This window comes from Erpetoichthys calabaricus, chromosome 17 (genome assembly GCF_900747795.2).
Source record: "Erpetoichthys calabaricus chromosome 17, fErpCal1.3, whole genome shotgun sequence".
NCBI lineage: Eukaryota > Metazoa > Chordata > Cladistia > Polypteriformes > Polypteridae > Erpetoichthys > Erpetoichthys calabaricus.
Genome location: NC_041410.2, coordinates 82828270 through 82846420, shown reverse-complemented (window position 1 = coordinate 82846420; position 18151 = coordinate 82828270). Strand labels below are relative to the sequence as shown.

The following is an 18151-nucleotide window of genomic DNA, read 5'->3' as shown; positions in this document are numbered from 1 at the left end:
CCTCTTCTCTTCACCCTGTATACCTTGGGTTATAAATATAACACAAGGTCATGTCACTGCAGATGATTCTTGATTTCTCCAGTGCTTTCAGTACTATCCACCCATACCACCGGGATATGAAGGTGGATGAACCTATGATATCTATATATATATATATATATATATATATATATATATATATATATATATATAAAATCCCTATGTGCGTCCAGGTGTCTGTGTGTGGGTGTCTTCTGGTGAAGTGCGCGATATTACTGTCAGAGAAAGTTAGAGGCGTTTTACGGAAATACAAACCAGTATTACTGCGAGAGGAAATTAAAGGTACACAATACAGTGAGGCATATTACAGCCATATACAAACCAGTATTACTGTCAGAGGAGATTAAAGGCATATTACCGACGCGCACGCCTGTATTACCGCCAGAGAAAATTAAAGGTATATTACGGACGTACGGACGTATATTATGGACGTACAAGCCAGCGGACGTACAAGACAGTATCCTTCAATAAGGGCGCGCACAGGCATCCTTCAATAAGGGCGCGCACAGGCATCCTTCAATAAGGGCGCGCACAAAAAGGCGAGCCTCAAAAGGATGACCTCAATTGGGCGCAGCGAATAAAGGCGCGCGTAAATAAAGATCTGCACCTGTTGCTCTTCACATATTCCAGAGCCATTTGAACTAAATTATCTATGCGCCCTTATTGAATAGAGCCGTACAAGACAGTATTACTGTCACAGAAAATTAAAGACACACAATACACGGCGGCAGCCCACGAAGAACGGTCAGCTCAGCAAGTAAACATCAACAAAAGAAAGGCTGAAAGAAAGAAAAATACGACCAACAAAAAGAATGAGGTCAAAGTCCCTTGCCATTTAATAGACTGTTCCTACTAATGTTTATGCACTACTGTTCTAGCGCCCGTTATTGTAACGGGCTAAATGACTAGTCTTGGATAATAGACTATCAGCAGGGAAGACCACAGTATGCGAGGATGAAGGAACACTGGAGAACCACAGGAACTGTCCCGTTTCCTCTTCACTTCACCCTGTATAACCTTGGCTTATAAATATAACACAAGGTCATGTCACTGTAGATGATTCTGCACTAACAGGGTGCATTGACAAGGGGGATGATACAGAGCAGATGACTCAGGTGGAGAACTGTTTTCTTGGTGCATAAAGAATTATCTGCAATTTAACATCAACAAAGTCAAGGAAATGCTTCTTGATTTTCAAAGCACCAAACAACCTCTATGCCCAGTCACTATTCAGGAAGTAGATGCAGAGGTGATGTTGCACTGCTACAAGTACTTGGAAGTACAAATTATTGTGAGAATATTACCAGATCCTCCTTTTTTTCATGAAAATGTTAATACGATCAATTCAGTCCTAAGGAATATTGTTTGTTGGACTTTGTAGGAAACACAATGGAATGGGAATCCTAAGACAAACAAATGACAAATCAAAACAAAATCAGGCATAAAAAAATGTATTTAACAGAGTTAAATAACCCACTTTGCACTACTAGAACAATAATGACGAACATCAAAACCACTAAAACAGTAGTTAACACACAAGGAAAAAGAACTAGAGTGTATTATATCCCCAGGAACAACAAGGAAGACAGATTCTTTTTGCCACCATCGTTAACAATCATGGAGTCACTAATTTTTGCTTTGAAATTTAACCATATATATAGCATAGAAGTGGCCTTTATAAAAAATATAAATAGGATAAAAATCTCTGTACTGCATTCTGGGTAATGCTATCACTGCCTGAACACCAGTTCAGAGAGACTGAGGAGGAGCTTCTTTCCATAGTCCATCTGCTTCCTAAATGCCTAGAGCTACAAGACGCTCTATTGTTAGTCATCCTATATTAAGTTACTTATTCATTACATATTTTAATATTATCAATATAATGCTGACATTGTACCTATTAATGTTTATTGATATTTTGAGAGTTGAGTGTTTATTATCTTTTTATATTATTTTAATGCACAGTCTTGGAGTTTCAGCAACTTAGCATTTCACTCCATATTGTACTGTGTAGTATTAACTGCATGTGATAAATAAAATTTAATTTGATTTGATTTTTCTGTTTTTGCTTCCTTAGTATATTTGATTCCTGTAGTCTTTCCAAAGTGAACTATTTCAGAATTAGTTACAAACCCTTGCCTAATAAAACTGAATATCTTTATATGTATATGTTAAAGGAGAACAGGTCAGAAACTCGTTGAACAGCAACTGAACACAGGCACTCCATGTGTAAGGTAATTGAGACATACCTACAAGCCTTTAACTTTACATTCCAGCTTCAGTGCGACCCCGCACAGGATAAGCGGGTTTGAAAATGGATGGATGTGTTTGTCTTTTTTCATTATAGTTTCAGCACACAATAGAGTTGCCTCTAAAAGGAACATAGTTGTCTTGCATAACACTGATGTAAGCAATGTTATGACTTGGCTTATAACTATAATTTTGATTGTGAATCATTTCTAAAAATCTTACTAGAAGAATGCTTATATTTATATTCACTTAAAAAACATTTGTCAAGTTAATACTTTGAATAACTCACTGTGAATTGTATCTATTTATTCTTGTCCTAGTACCAACTACCACTGTATATTATCTGATCCAAAACTCTACCGGTTAATATACAGCAACATTTGAGTAAAACATGTTAGAATCTGAGGCACAAACAATATGACTGTTAGATGCAGTTAAACTGACTGTGCTGACCCTCTTTAATGACACACCATTTATAGCTTATCACCTACTCCCTATGTCAAACATTACAAGATATAAAGATGTGAATGATCAGCAACACTACTACGGCTTCCTTCCAAGTAATAATGAACAAGGTATAATTTTAATAAAAAGGTATAGGAAAATCAACATGTAAGTCACTCATATGCTTATCACAAACATCTGAGCAAAACATTTAAAAAATGCAAAATGAAGTACAGCAGCCTTACTAAAATGAATAGTAAGAAAAGCCAATAGAAAAGCTGGCAGGCACTTTATATCCAAAGATATACCACTCCAGAAACAAGGCAGTTTAACTTTGTTAAATTATTCAACTCTAAAAGGCACAACTATGATAAATATTTATTAAAGCCCAAGGTTGCAAGTTTAAGGCACACCTGCTGCTTAGACAACTGTACACTTTGGAATTGTCTATGTAAGGAACTTTGGGATGGTATCCACTATGAAAGCAAGTATACTAAATAAACTTTGCAATGTTTTTGGAAACAATATAAAACCCTAAATAAAAAGAGTGCTTTGGACTAACACCGCTGACACTAAAAATACTAAAAAATAATACGTCAAGGTCATCATCCTTAAAAATGAATAAAAAGACGTGCAACTAATTGGTAGCATCGCGTTTACCATACTGTCACTTCTTATAACTCCTTAAAATAAACATATGGACTTGAAAAAAGAGACCTTTGACAACCAGCATGTGTAGGGAGGGGGGGAGGGTGTCAAAGAACACTAAAATCCATTAAAAAGACAAGAAAAAAAAATAGCTCTGAAAAGACTAGCATAAATAAAGAAGCTCTGGATAGGTGAAGGTGAGGTTTCACTCAATCACTTTTCTGTTAAGATGTCATTCTTTCAGACGTATACATGTGCATGAAACAGCAAAGGTGTAGGGTTAGGGAAATACTGTTGAGCTTTTCAATAGTAATGTTATAAAACAATATCAAGCATAAACTAGTAGTACTAGGGTGTTGTTGCCATTATGAATGTAGCGAGAAGTCAAGCAAAATGACATAAATCTTGCCTGAAGAAGGGCCCGAATTGCCTCAAAAGCTTGCACATTGTAATCTTTTAAGTTAGCCAATAAAAGGTGTCATTTTGCTTGACCTCTCACTACAAGCATATACTATAAAGTCTTTCTCAGTGCAAACCTTTTTAAAGCATCAGACACACTATTTTTGAAAATCCAAAACCTGTAAGGACACATTTCTTTTCTTGGCACTTTGCCCTGCAATACGACTGCTTTGAAGCATTTATTTACCGATTTATTTTTTTTAATTCTTTCAGAAAAAAACAGAGCTGCACCTGTGACAAAAATTCAATTGCCAGGTTATTACAAGCAGCACTGTGTACATTATAGCAGGGTGACAACACACGCCACAGACCTGGCAACAGTCCTATGAGAAAACACAAACCTGCAGGCTGCCATCGTCAATTAACTCCCTGTAGCCCTCCAAGCAAAGACAGGCTGCTCAAGCACTCAATTCCAAAGCACACAAAAGCTGTTATGACAATATTTGTTAAGAGCAGAAACATATGTCTCCAAGTTAATAACTGTCGATATAAAATACAAGCATTTAAAAAAAAATTGTGTGTCCTTACAGCAGATTACTCAGTTTTAAACAAAATAGTAAGGAGATGATCAGTCAGTACCAAATTCAGTTAATCAGTCCAGTAATGGACTGTATATTCTCCGCATTCACCCCAGTATCATTAACATCAGACTTCACGAAGATCCTTATGTTAGCCACCAATTAAATATCATTTGGCCATGTTTGTGGACATATGACTGTGCCTCTAATTCCTCCAACAGACAAGCATTGTACTAAAGTTTGATTTCTCTCCCTCATACTCGAAGGTGCTAGAAAAGGCAGATTCAGGACACTAACTGATCTACTGACCTAGGCTCAATGCATTCAGAAGCTAGTAAGTTTTTAAAATTTTGTTTGCTAGTTTCAACATGTCACAAATACCTTATCATTCCTTAGCCATTTAAGCAAATATTGACTTCCTGTCCACTTCAGATTAAGCTTTAAATTATTCCTCAAGTGTATGACTCTTTCAAGGCTGGCTTTGGACTGCATCATGGATTTATTTTGTCCCTACTCCCAAAAGTAAACTCAGTTTAAAGGACTTTGACAGGCAGTCAGGGTATAGAAAACATTCAGTTTGTGGATGTAATGATGGCACCTCAGCTATTTGCACTGTTAAGCAATTATCTAAAGTGTATTGTACTTTGTACACATGACAATAATCAAGAACAGGTACTTGACGCGATCAGGATGAGAGTTAGCATTTCCAAACCAAAATCATTACTGTTTTTTTCTCCTTTCTTAGAAAAAGAATGGCTTACCAGGTTCAGGTAAGGATGTGTTCCCCTAGTTGGGGATATCAATTATACTGGTGTCTTGCTTCAGAGGAAAGCACAATGCACCAGCAGACTGGGGCACCCACTGTGATGCTGTGGTAAGAGTACCATTCTGCAGCAGGGAATGAGGACTCATATTATTTGATGGAACTTTACATTTCAGTCTGCTAACCCTTTCCAACTGAGTTTGTCTTTCTGGAGTCCATACTACAACTAATTTGATAAAGCAACTCTTCACTGCAACACAGTGAATTACAGACCACCGCTGCTGCCAGATCACATTATGTAGATAGACTTGGATCCGCTTCCTAACCCAAGGCTTACCCAAAGATTTGCTTACACCAGAACCAAGTCTTTTTCTGTTGAAGTTTTTACTCTGATGCCAAATGTCCTTACTTTATCCTACATTAGTCTACTTACTTAGCAGGATGCTTAAACACTGGAATGGTTACATTAACACTGTAGACATTAATGTCTAGGATTCTAATACATTAGTGAAGACATGCATGATTTCTGCTGCGATGTAAAATTAATTTTCTTATTATAAAAATATATATTTTTGTTCAGGTTTCGTGATCAAATAATTGCCATAATGCAAACTTAATGTCTTCTTTCATTGTGCATGGTGATGATTACTGCTTTATAAAGCACTTTGTGAGAGAACAATAGATATTTATATAATTACTTTCACAGATTAAAAAAAGGGAACAAAAACGTATAAAAAAACAACTGTGAAAGGAACAGAGAATAACTCAGAAAAAGCAGAAAAGAGCTTACTAGTTAAAAGAAGCTAGGTGTCCACCACTGCTACAGAATGTCCAACCTACAGCCTGCCTCTCAAAAGTATCTAATCTGCAGATGTAACACAGGCACAAATATTCAAAATACATTTGGGCCAGCTGTGATAGCAATTTAAAAGAATATTTTTTGGCATTCAGCCTCGCTTCAGCAAACTCAACAACACCATCAAACTAGCAGCAATATACGTAATCTAGGATGCCTTTCACCAGAGTATCTGCTTTTCACTTCTGCCACCTCCCTATCATAAACTTCAATAAGCTTGTTATATTTTGAGAGTTTCTTTCACAGTTAACTCTTCTTATTCTCAAATAGGTTACACATACACCTCCCATTTTTAATATTAAGTGAAAATGTGTTTGATAACACAACGGAAAGTAGTATTTCATGCCTGTGTGCTCTGTCATGCATGGGTTCTCCACATTCTCAGAAATATCAGAGGTTGTAGGATGAAGCGAGTACAGAAGCTGGATGAATGTTTCAAATTAATGAATACGGTTTTAAAAGTTTAGTATAGTGAAAACAGATACATCAAACTCATTGCACAGAGCAAATCAATATCTAGACATAAAGTCAAAAGTGCTTAAACAAGGAATTAAATTAATTTGAGGGTAATACAGCACAGTTATCTAAAACTGTTTAAAGCTATTACATCACTATCTACATTAATCAATTTGCTACATAATCTAAATTAATTCATTGGGAGTTATTGTCAAATGGAGAGGTCATTGAATAGTGGTTAGCACTGCTGACTTGCAACTTCAGGAACCTGGGTTTCAATCATGGATTGACCACCGTCATTCTGTAAGTTAGGCTGATTGACAACTAGGGACATACCAAAATTTCATCAGCCACTAAACATATTCAGCTTAAAACGGCAAAAAACTGAATTTGGTATTCAGCCGAATGAGTAAAAACAGCAAACTTTTTGGTCAAATCTGTGTTGCTGTTTCCATTGCTTTCCTGTCCTAGTTTATCTAGGATGATGCATTCAGAACAGCACCTGATGTTCTATAGGACAATGAACAATATGTCACACTGCAATGCACTATGGGGCATGGATGCCATCTTTAGAGGAATGTACTGGATTGTTAAAAATGAGGAATGAGTAGTAGTGATATACGATATGAGACATCAAAAAAATGAAGGAAGTGCACGTCTGTGTGTGTATGTGTGTGTAAGTGTATGTCACACATACAAATGATTTTTAAAGAAATAGATAGATAGATAGATAGATAGATAGATAGATAGATAGATAGATAGATAGATAGATAGATAGATAGATAGATAGATAGATAGATAGATAGATAGATAGATAGATAGATAGATAGATAGATACTTTATTAATCCCAATGGGAAATTCACTTTCTTCAGCAGCAGCATACTGATACAATAAATGATATTAAATTAAAGAATGATGATAATACAGGTGAAAAAACAGACAATAACTATGTATAATGTTAAATATTAACGTTTACCCCCCCGGGTGGAATTAAAGAGTCGCATAGTTTGGGGGAGGAACGATCTCCTCAATCTGTCTGTGGAGCAGGACAGTGACAGCAGTCTGTCGCTGAAGCTGCTCTTCTGTTTGGACTTCTGCTCCAGCTTTCTCCTGTACTGCTCCTTCGCTGCCCTGACCTGGACTCGGAGTTCCTTCTGCACGCGCTTGAGCTCATGCTGATCACCGTCTTTAAAAGCCCTTTTCTTCTGATTCAAAAGGCCCTTGATGTCACTTGTAATCCATGGCTTGTTGTTAGCATAGCAGCGTACTGTTCTTACTGGAACTACAGCGTGTCTACAACTGTGACAAGCAAACTTCACTACTCTACTGTACGGTTTTGAGTAATTTAGCATCCAACCCTTTAACATTTTATTTATCTGCATAGAAGAAAAAAAATGTAATTTGTACAAAAAGTAATTTCATCTGTGACACCTACATTTATCTTATGGACAAGTAAATTGAATTCTCTCTTACAGTCACTTTACTTTAATAAATGTTCCAGTGGTGTATACATGCAAATCATCCACAACTGTAAAACCACTAACAGGGCAAGTGAATGCCATTGCTTATCTTGTTCAAATGGCACCTATCGTGGAGTGGGATATATCAGGCAGCAAGTTAACAGTTACTTCTTGCAGTTGAAGAGTATGAAGCAAAAAAAAAAAAAAAGGGGGCAGGCATAAGGATCTAAGAAACTTTGACAAGAACCAAATTGTGATGGCTAGACAACTGGAGAAGAACATCTCTAAAATGGCAGGTCTGGTGGTGTGCTCCTGTTATGTAGTCATGACTACCCACCAAAAGTGGTTCAAGGAAAGACAACTGATGCATGTGTAGAGCAAAGGCTAGCCAGTCTTATCCAACTCACAGAAGAAATAGTATAGCATAAATTGCTGAAAAATGTAATGCTGGCCATGAATGAAAGGAGTCAGGATGGACATGGACACACACACACACACACACACACACACTGCATCACAGGTTGCTGGGAATCGGGCTACGTAGCCGCACACTTGTCAGAGTGCCCATGCTGATCCATTTCCAGCACCAAAATCATCTACATTGGCAATCCAAGTGTCAGAACTGGACCATGGAGCAATAGAAGAATATGGGCTGGTCTGATGAATTAAGTTTTCTTTTAGATCATGGGGACCACCAAATGTGTGATGATGCCCTGGTCAGTGATCTGCAGGTCATGGCATTGATGTGGATGTGACTTTGACATACACCACTTATCTAAAGTTTGATGTGGGCAATATACACCACCACTCCATGGCAACAGTAGTCCCTGATAGTAGTTATTCAAGTTAATGTACCCTGCCACACGGCAAACGTTGTTCAGGAGTGGTTTGAGGAACATGACAGAAAATTTACAGTGTTGACTTGACCTCCAAATTCCCACAGGTGCTCGATCAGTTTGAGATCTGGGGATGTGCTGGAAAAACAAGTCAGATCCTTGAAAGCCCCACCTCGTAGCTCCCAGGACTTACAAGGATCTGCTTCTAACACTTTGGTACCAGATACTACAGGGCACCTTCAGAGGTCCTGTGGAGTCAATGCCTCGAAGGGTCAGAGTTGTTTTGGTAGCACAAGGGGGACCTACACAATATTAGGTCAGGTGGCTTTAATGCTTTGGCCAATTGGTATAACAACCAGCATTTATAAAGTGGCTGTACCCTAAACATTCATTAATATGCTGAATTGTGTCACTGTATACCAATTTGAATTATGGTATATTATTGTGCGTTTCATTCCTAGGGTTACAATGAGAAGCCAAGCAAAATGACACCTTTTATTGGATAACTGAACTGATTACAATATGCAAGCTTTTGAGGCATCCAAGGCTTCTTCTTCAAGCAGGTTGTAATTCCTAGGGCTATAAACAATTAGCATGTGTAAACACAAACTCGATTGTTTTTAGAGAAGCAATTCCAGTTTCATGAATCACACAAAAATTAATGAGTTCAGCGTTTAGTGACCTTGCACCTGTGCTCCTTATTGCTTCTACAGTGTTTTGTTTAATTCATCATTTTAAATTGCAACTCCATCAAAAACAAAGCATAAAAGAAATCTAAAACATGTCAGAAAAATTAAACATCCACAATACTTTACATTGTATTGGTATTTTCAGTTAGGAAAAATCTCTCCTGGCTGTGTATCTGGGAGGATGTGTATCATATCATTTCACCTTATGCAATATGTAATTTTGTTCCCTTTCTGGTTGAAGTCAATACCATATACTGAAAATGTAATATGTCAGGATGTCTCATCCACCATGAATGAACTATTTTGATTGCCGGGTGTTTCAGGCAGACATTTTTGGCCAACCATTCCACCTCTGCAGCATGCCTTGGGGATTAATAAAGTATCTATCTATCTATCAATTACAATAAGGAGACTTGGTATCATCCTAAATTTTGATTTTGGTTTGCCTTTTATACCCTCATGACTATATTTATTATATAACCAGAATTCATAAAATATAGTTTTTAATGGCTTATTATTATTATTTTTTAAACACAATCATTTAAAAGACCAAACACACTTTAAGTAATGCCGATTGAATGCAAACTTCATGTTTAAAAATGTTTACAAGACACAGCCCTTCTTTCAGGATCCTAAGAAAAAGCAAAAATCATGAAGCTAGACTTGCCTCATAGTAAATCATTTTACTATTTAACGGCTCATGTGAATTCAAGTTTAAATTTTTACATTACTACAATTTGACTAGTCAACACTTCAATTGCATTTTAACAAGTGAAAATAACAATTAAGTGCTTTTCTAACCTACTCAGAAAACTTTTCATAGACAGTACGGGACCAATTCAACTACCACCAATGTGTAGCATCCACTTGGATGATGCAAAACCAACAGTACGCTAACCACAAAGTACAGTGCATCCGGAAAATATTCACAGCGCATCACTTTTTCCACATTTTGTTATGTTACAGCCTTATTCCAAAATGGATTAAATTCATTTTTTTCCTCAGAATTCTACACACAACACCCCATAATGACAACGTGAAAAACGTTTACTTGAGATTTTTGCAAATTTATTACAAATAAAAAAATTGAGAAAGCACATGTACATAAGTAATTCACAGCCTTTGCCATGAAGCTAAAAATTGAGCTCAGGTGCATCCTGTTTCCCCTGATCATCCTTGAGATGTTGCTGCAGCATAATTGGAGTCCACCTGTGGTAAATTCAGTTGATTGGACATGATTTGGAAAGGCACACACCTGTCTATATAAGGTCTCACAGTTGACAGTTCATGTCAGAGCACAAACCAAGCATGAAGTCAAAGGAATTGTCTGTAGACCTCTGAGACAGGATTGTCTCGAGGCACAAATCTGGGGAAGGTTACAGAAAAATTTCTGCTGCTTTGAAGGTCCCAATGAGCACAGTGGCCTCCATCATCCGTAAGTGGAAGAACTTCAAAACCACCAGGACTCTTCCTAGAGCTGGCCAGCCATCTATACAGAGCGATCGGGGGAGAAGGGCCTTAGTCAGGGAGGTGACCAAGAACCAGATGGTCACTCTGTCAGAGCTCCAGAGGTCCTCTGTGGAGAGAGGAGAACCTTCCAGAAGGACAACCATCTCTGCAGAAATCCACCAATCAGGCCTGTATGGTAGAGTGGCCAGACGAAAGCCACTCCTTAGTAAAAGGCACATGGCAGCCCGCCTGGAGTTTGCCAAAAGGCACCTGAAGGACTCTCGGACCATGAGAAAGAAACGTCTCTGGTCTGATGAGACAAAGATTGAACTCTTTGATGTGAATGCCAGGCGTCACGTTTGGAGGAAACCAGGCACCGCTCATCACCAGGCCAATACCATCCCTACAGTGAAGCACGGTGGTGGCAGCATCATGCTGTGGGAATGTTTTTCAGCGGCAGGGACTGGAAGACTAAAAGTCAGGATAAAGGGAAAGATGACTGCAGCAATGTACAGAGACATCCTGGATGAAAACCTGCTCCAGAGCACTCTTGACCTCAGACTGGGGCGACAGTTCATCTTTCATCAGGACAACAACCCTAAGCACACAGCCAAGATATCAAAGGAGTGGCTTCAGGACAACTCTGTGAATGTCCTTGAGTGGCCCAGCCAGAGCCCAGACTTGAATCCGATTGAACATCTCTGGAGAGATCTTAAAATGGCTGTGCACCGACGCTTCCCATCCAATCTGATGGAGCTTGAGAGGTGCTGCAAAGAGGAATGGGCGAAACTGGCCAAGGATAGGTGTGCCAAGCTTGTGGCATCATATTCAAAAAGACTTGAGGCTGTAATTGCTGCCAAAGGTGCATCGACAAAGTATTAAGCAAAGGCTGTGAATAGTTATGTACATGGAATTTCTCAGTTTTTTTATTTTTAATAAATTTGCAAAAACCTCAAGTAAACTTTTTTCATGTTGTCATTATGGGGTGTTGTGTGTAGAATTCTGAGGGGAAAAAATTAATTTCATCCATTTTGGAATAAGGCTGTAACATAACAAAATGTGGAAAAAGCGATGCGCTGTGAATACTTTACGGATGCACTGAAACTATTAGGTGGTGAAGGGGTGAGAGGAGTTAGCCAATAAGAGACTCGGGATGATTAGGGGGCCAGAATGAACAGGTTGTGGTGGGCAATTTACTCAGGACATCAGGATACACTATACTCTTTACAAAGGATGCCCAGGGATCTTTAATGAGCAGGGAGAATCAGGACTTCAGTTTTATGTCTCATCCAAAGGACGGAACTAATTTTTGTATAACATAGTGTGCCCTGTGCTGGGGATGGGGTATTTGGATCCACACACAGACCTCGTGGTAAGTGCCCCGATGGCCTCACACACCTCTTCCAGCAGCAACCCAACCTTTTCCTAGATAGTCTCCAATCCAAGTACTGGCCAAGCCCAAATATGGTTAGCGTCAGGTGGTTCAAATTCAATGGAAAAACATCTCAATATAATAGATATTATTTGGTATATCACCAATTATCAGTCTGGTGAATCAATATCTCCAATTGTAATTTTTTTTTAATTGTATTAATTTTATTGTAATCATTCCATACAAATAGATCAATTTTTACAAAAGACAGGATTGAAAACAAGTCGCCCCACCCCTGAGAGAGACAGCATGGCCAACAGAGTAAAACTTAAGGCTTGTAAACATACATAAATTGATGAGTTTAATAGGGCAATAATGGTAAATGGAGAAGAAAAAGAAATGTGGAGATAATTGCTGCCTCTGTGCATTAAGAGCTTATTCTAAGATATTATTGATTAGATCCTGCCAGGTTTTGAAAAAATTCTGTACAGATCCTCTAACTGAATATTTGATTTTTTCCAATTTCAAATAGTATAAAACATCGGTTTCCCACTGACTTAAAAGAGGAGAGTTAGGATTCTTCCAGTTTAGCAAAATAAGTCTGCGTGCCAAAAGTGTAGTGAATGCAATCACAGTTTGATTGTCCTTCTCCACTTTAAACCTTTAAATTGTAATTAAAACAGTAAAAAAATATAACGTAGAGATCATAAATCCAAATTATGTTAAATAAGATTATATTTTAGAAATATAAAAATGTAATTTTGACTAGTCAGTTATTAAACATTAAAAAAGACTTGCCATCAGTGGTAGCACTGCTGCCTCACAGTAAGGAGACCTGGCTTCACTTCTTGCGTCCTCCCTGTGTGGAGTTTGCATGTTCTCCCTGTGTCTGCGTGGGTTTCCTCCCACAGTCCAAAGTCATGCAGGTTAGGTGCATTGGTAATCCTAAATTGTCCCTAGTGTGTGCTTGGTGTGTGTGCACCCTGCCCGGGGATTTGTTCCTGCCTTGCGCCCTGTGTTGGCTGGGATTGGCTCCAGCAGACCGCCGTGACCTGGTGTTAGTCAGTCATTATCCAACCCGCTATATCCTGACAACTTGCCATAAACATCAACTGTCAGCCTAAACAGGACACATGTGGCGGTCGGCTATTGCCCTCATACAGCACTCCCCCTAGTGATCAGGTCATTGCACTGCAGCAATAAAAGAGCCTTCTGTTCGGAAATATAGCAACTACGTCACTCTAATTACTAGTTACTAGTTCATTTTTGATTTTCACACTAGTTGTTTTATTTGTAAATTAATAAATTTGTTTCTGTAGGTTTACCATGATTAGCATGTTAAATACTTAATGGGTTTGTACTTATGAAAACCACTAGTGGACCAATGTTAGTAGTTGAGTATTTATAATGAAGAAACTTTACATTTTTAAGTTAAGTCAAATCTACCTACAAAATAAATACAATAAATGCCCATGAAGCCATTTGAACCGAGTGTTGTTGTTCCTGCTTAACATGTGCATTTCTTGACACATCGGTCTTTAAAGTAATATTCAGTATTTCAGACTTGACAGGTGAAAGGTTCAGCCCCACCACCGGCGGCAACATTCCAATTAGAAGGAGATGACAACAGCTTGCAGTGCTATAAATTAGTCAGCAACATAAGATTGCCAAACTGTGCTACTTCATGTCCAACAAGCCCATCTTTTTTTCCCACCACTACACTTGGCAGAGCTGCATAGTGCAAGTGCCCACATGCTGATTTTTTAACATAATGAAAAGCAAGTTCCACTCCATCAGCTTTCAGACATATACTCCTTGTCGTCGAGTCTCATATCCCAGTTAAACAGTACACCAATTTGAACACTTTGCTAAGCCAGAGAAAAATTTATCCAACAAAGAGATTATGATGTTAATAAATCACTTAATAGCAATGAAACTGAATGAGCAGATGATTTACACTACTACAACCTTGATTTATTTGTGGATGATAAACTTGTTACTGTGTTTGTTTATAAAGCACCTGGAGAAGGTATCTACTAAAACAATCTATATAAAATAAAGATGGACTAATTCATATTTAAAATAACAAATGGTAGCTATTGCTGCTGCAGACACTTCTACAGATTCAGGTTCAAATCCCAGTCTTGTCACTACATGGGTGAAATTTTCATTTAGGGTGCAAATTTCTCCTTCAAATCGATTAAAAGACTTTGATACTGGAGTGCAGCACGAACGTGCCAAGTGAAGCATGCGAGTCCAGTCTAGGCCTTGCATCTGGAGAATGAAGAAACAATACACAGAAAGTGAATGGACTGATGATGTGTATTAGTTACAAAATATTTAGAAGCATTTTACATGTCGAGATGATCGACTAAAAGTGTGGCTGCCCTCACAAACTCTGTAATCTTCGCCTCTTTTTTTTTTGCATATGTACGCACTAGTGGCTAAGGCACTGAACTGTATGAATGTGCCCAGTAAAATATTTAGGTCCAGTCTAGGAATTCAGTAATGGACAACCAATGTAGAGAATGTGGATGGATTAATAATATGTATTAATTATAATAAAGGTCCAGTTTAGGATTTGTGTTTGACTATCCAGTACCAGACAATGTATAGAAAGTGAATGGATTGAGGATATATTAATTACAAAGTATTCTGCAGTATTTCATGGTTTTGAGGTGCTCAATTCAGTACGAAATATGTTGCTGTCCTCACAAAATTGTAATCTTCCACTCTTCTTTTTACAGATCTATGCACTAGTGGCTAAATTATTTAACATTGTGAATGTGTCCAGTCTAAGGACTTGAGATCTGACAACCCTGTAAAGAACAATGTATAGAAAGTGGATGGATTGAGGAAATGTACCAGCTACAAAAAAGGTCCTGTCTAGAACTTACATCTGACAACAACTCTGTAATGGACAATGTATGGAAAGTGGAAGAATTGATGATGTGTATTAATTACAAAGAAAGAACAATCTAGGGACTTGTGTCTGACTACAACCCTGAAACAGACCGCGTGTAGAAAATGGATGAACTGATGACATGTAATAATTACAAAGAATTCAGCAGTATTTCCCAGTAATGGATAATGTATAAAAAGTGGATGGGCCGATGATATAAACTAATTACTGAGTATTTTGCAGTATTTCCCCAACAATAGACAAGTGTATAGAAAGTGGATGAGTTGATAATATATAACAATTACAAAGTTTTCTTCAGCATTTCATATTTTGGAGGTGATCAAATTACTAAAAAATATGTTGATGTCCTCATAAGAACTGTAATCTTCCCCTTTTTATATAAAAAAATCCTGGGACGAGACGTGACTTTTTCAGAGAGATACTTTCAAGTCCCACGAGATGAGACTTTGTGCCAAAAGATTTAACCATGCCCGGGGCCGGAAATAAATGATAAAGAGTAGAAGACAAAGTAGAAAGTCATAAAGAGGTTCAAAAACGGTGGAGCGAAACACATGCAAAGCAGTTTAGACATAATGAAAGAAGTAAAATTGGAAAGATATCAAAAAAATGATAGTAAAGATCACATTAGTGCAAACAAATGGAAATTACTACTCAGTGAAGTAATGGAACAGTGAAAAGAGATTGAATATATTGTTCGGATTTAAAACTTTAAGTTGGAGACTTGTAGATCGTCTAATTTGTGTTGCCATCAGAGAAAAGTAGTGTTTCTTCCCAATGAAGAGGCGTATCTGCAAGAATTAAAAAATTTGTTGTTTGGTGAAAGTGAAATCCACATATGCGAGTGACTGGCACGTAGCGCAGTCCAGGGGGTTGGCAAGCAAAGAGAGCAGGGGGCAAAGCCCCCTAGTTTTTTTACATATTTATGAGCCAGTGGCTAAGGCACTGCCCAGTAAAACATTCAGGTCCTTTCTAGGAGTTGGGGTTGACAACAACCACGTAACACACACAATGTACAGAAAGTGGATGGACTGATGATATGCATTAATTACAGAGTATCGCACAGAATTTTATACGTTTGAACTACTCAGGTTAGTAAAAATATGCTTGTATCCTCCCAAAAATTGTAAACTTCCCTGCTTATTTGTGTACGCCCTAGAAGCTAAAGCACTGATCAATAAACCAGACCCCTACAACTTCTCCATATGTGAAACTGAGCATAATGTTACACCTGCTGTGGTGAAAATGACTGTGGAAATATAGTAATAACCTGTTTATGAAACATTTTTTATTGTTCATTATAAAGCAGTGCTCTATAAAATTAATTTTGGTTGTTGACTAGTCTTTCTGGTATCTTAGCTCAGGAAAGACTTACTTTAATATGACACACTTTATTAAATATACTTTAAGCAGAAAATGTTTTCAATGTAATTTTATTTATTTATTTGGAACATAATTACGCTCGTACTTTTAGGTATTTCCATTTTACTACACTTTTTCCTACTTTATTCAGCACTTTGTGATAAGTCATCTCCGCGAATGACACTACAATAACTAAAGATTGATTGTCGTTGACATAACTACATTTCTGCCAGGCTTGTAGAATATAACGGAGCTAACCTTAAGAAGTTTTCTAGTTAAAAAAAATAAAGTCGTGCGGGCGTCGATCCCAAGCATGCGGGTGGGTGCGGGAGTGGCTCCACTATAAAGGCTGTCAAGCGGTGCCAGTGCTAGTGCCCTGCTTCCTCGCGTTCTGTTTTAGCTAATCATTGTTGCCGGTTCACATCGGAGTCGCGTTTTAGGATTGTACTTGTGTGTGAACATTAAGTTAACAAGACAACACAAAGAACAAACTCAGGTCGATTGTTAAGGCTCTTGCCACTACACCGATCTGCCCACGTAAAACAACGTATTAGCAAAATCTTGCACAGACTGCAAATAACAAAATCTCGCGTTCTCCACGACAGTCACTCACAAAAACTACCACCGATAAGAAATTCGCTCGACCTCTATCTAGCGTTTTAAAATAAAAAGGACGCGCTCGCCTGCCCACGCATCTTTAGCGTCCCGCCGAGAAGCAACAAGTCGCCCGCTCGACGCGTTTACAGGCGGGCGGCTCACAAAAGCCAGTCGCCGCCGCTCAAACCTGTTTAGGTGGTGCTGCTCAAGCGCCTCCTAAATTTGCTTACACTCTATACCTCATTCACACCCCTGCCAACCTCCCCAACGTATTTCCCTCCAAATCAAAACGTGTGCCACTTTAGTTGTGCTTGAAGTAAGAGGCGCCGACTGTACTGCACCTCTAAATCCACACTTCACCACTCTCCTCACCCCTTACCGCGTCTGCAAGACAAAAGGCCGGAGTGATGCTATGCACCTCCGAGATTACAGAAGCGAAGGAAAAGAAAAGTGAACTCACCCAGAGATCGGTGCCCCAATCCATACTGAATCCGAGCAGACTGCGATTATCCTTAAGACCAGCAAAAAGGCACACTTGTAATGGCCCGCACCACTACGTTTTTCTTTAGTGTTGCTTAGATGGTTTCTTCTCACTCGTTAAAAATGGAAGATTTCAACTCGGTACGAAAACTCCCCCCGTACTTGTACATCGCAGGCAATTGTTTTTTCTCTTCTCTTCAGTCAGCGATCAATTACAGTCGCAAAGCGAAATGGGATAATTGAGCCGTGAGACCACGCCCATTTCCCCACCCCTTAAAGGCGCCGTGTTTCGTAAGGGACAAGCAGTCTGAATGAAGGTGTGATAACCTGGCTGACGACATGCAATGTGGATGACAGATGTCAACAGACGGTTTTAAGAAAAAAAAAATCAGTCATGCGCTAATCCGGCTTGATTGTTAGTGTCTTTGTGGGTAATGCTCTCCTTCTTTTAGCTCCATGTCCGTGCAGTCCTCTGTACAGGTATGTTTTTAAATACCAATTGATTAAGCTTCCCGCTAGCTATAGACACGAATATCTATCTATCTATTATAT

The 18151-nt window shown here is 38.5% G+C and overlaps 1 protein-coding gene across 2 annotated transcripts in view; it reads right to left on the bottom strand.

Annotated features, from left to right (window-relative positions):
• LOC114668043 (cdc42-interacting protein 4 homolog) overlaps nt 1–17818 on the bottom strand; it is a 182459-nt gene extending 164641 nt beyond the window's left edge. The window contains exon 1 of one of the 2 annotated variants that reach the window (XM_028823648.2): nt 17580–17818. In XM_028823648.2, the coding sequence (XP_028679481.1) occupies nt 17580–17603 (24 nt within the window). In that variant the 5' untranslated portion in view covers nt 17604–17818. The remainder of the gene's footprint in view (nt 1–17579) is intronic. The other variant, XM_051920898.1, reaches the window with a different exon arrangement.
• Nucleotides 17819–18151: the final 333 nt, after the last annotated feature.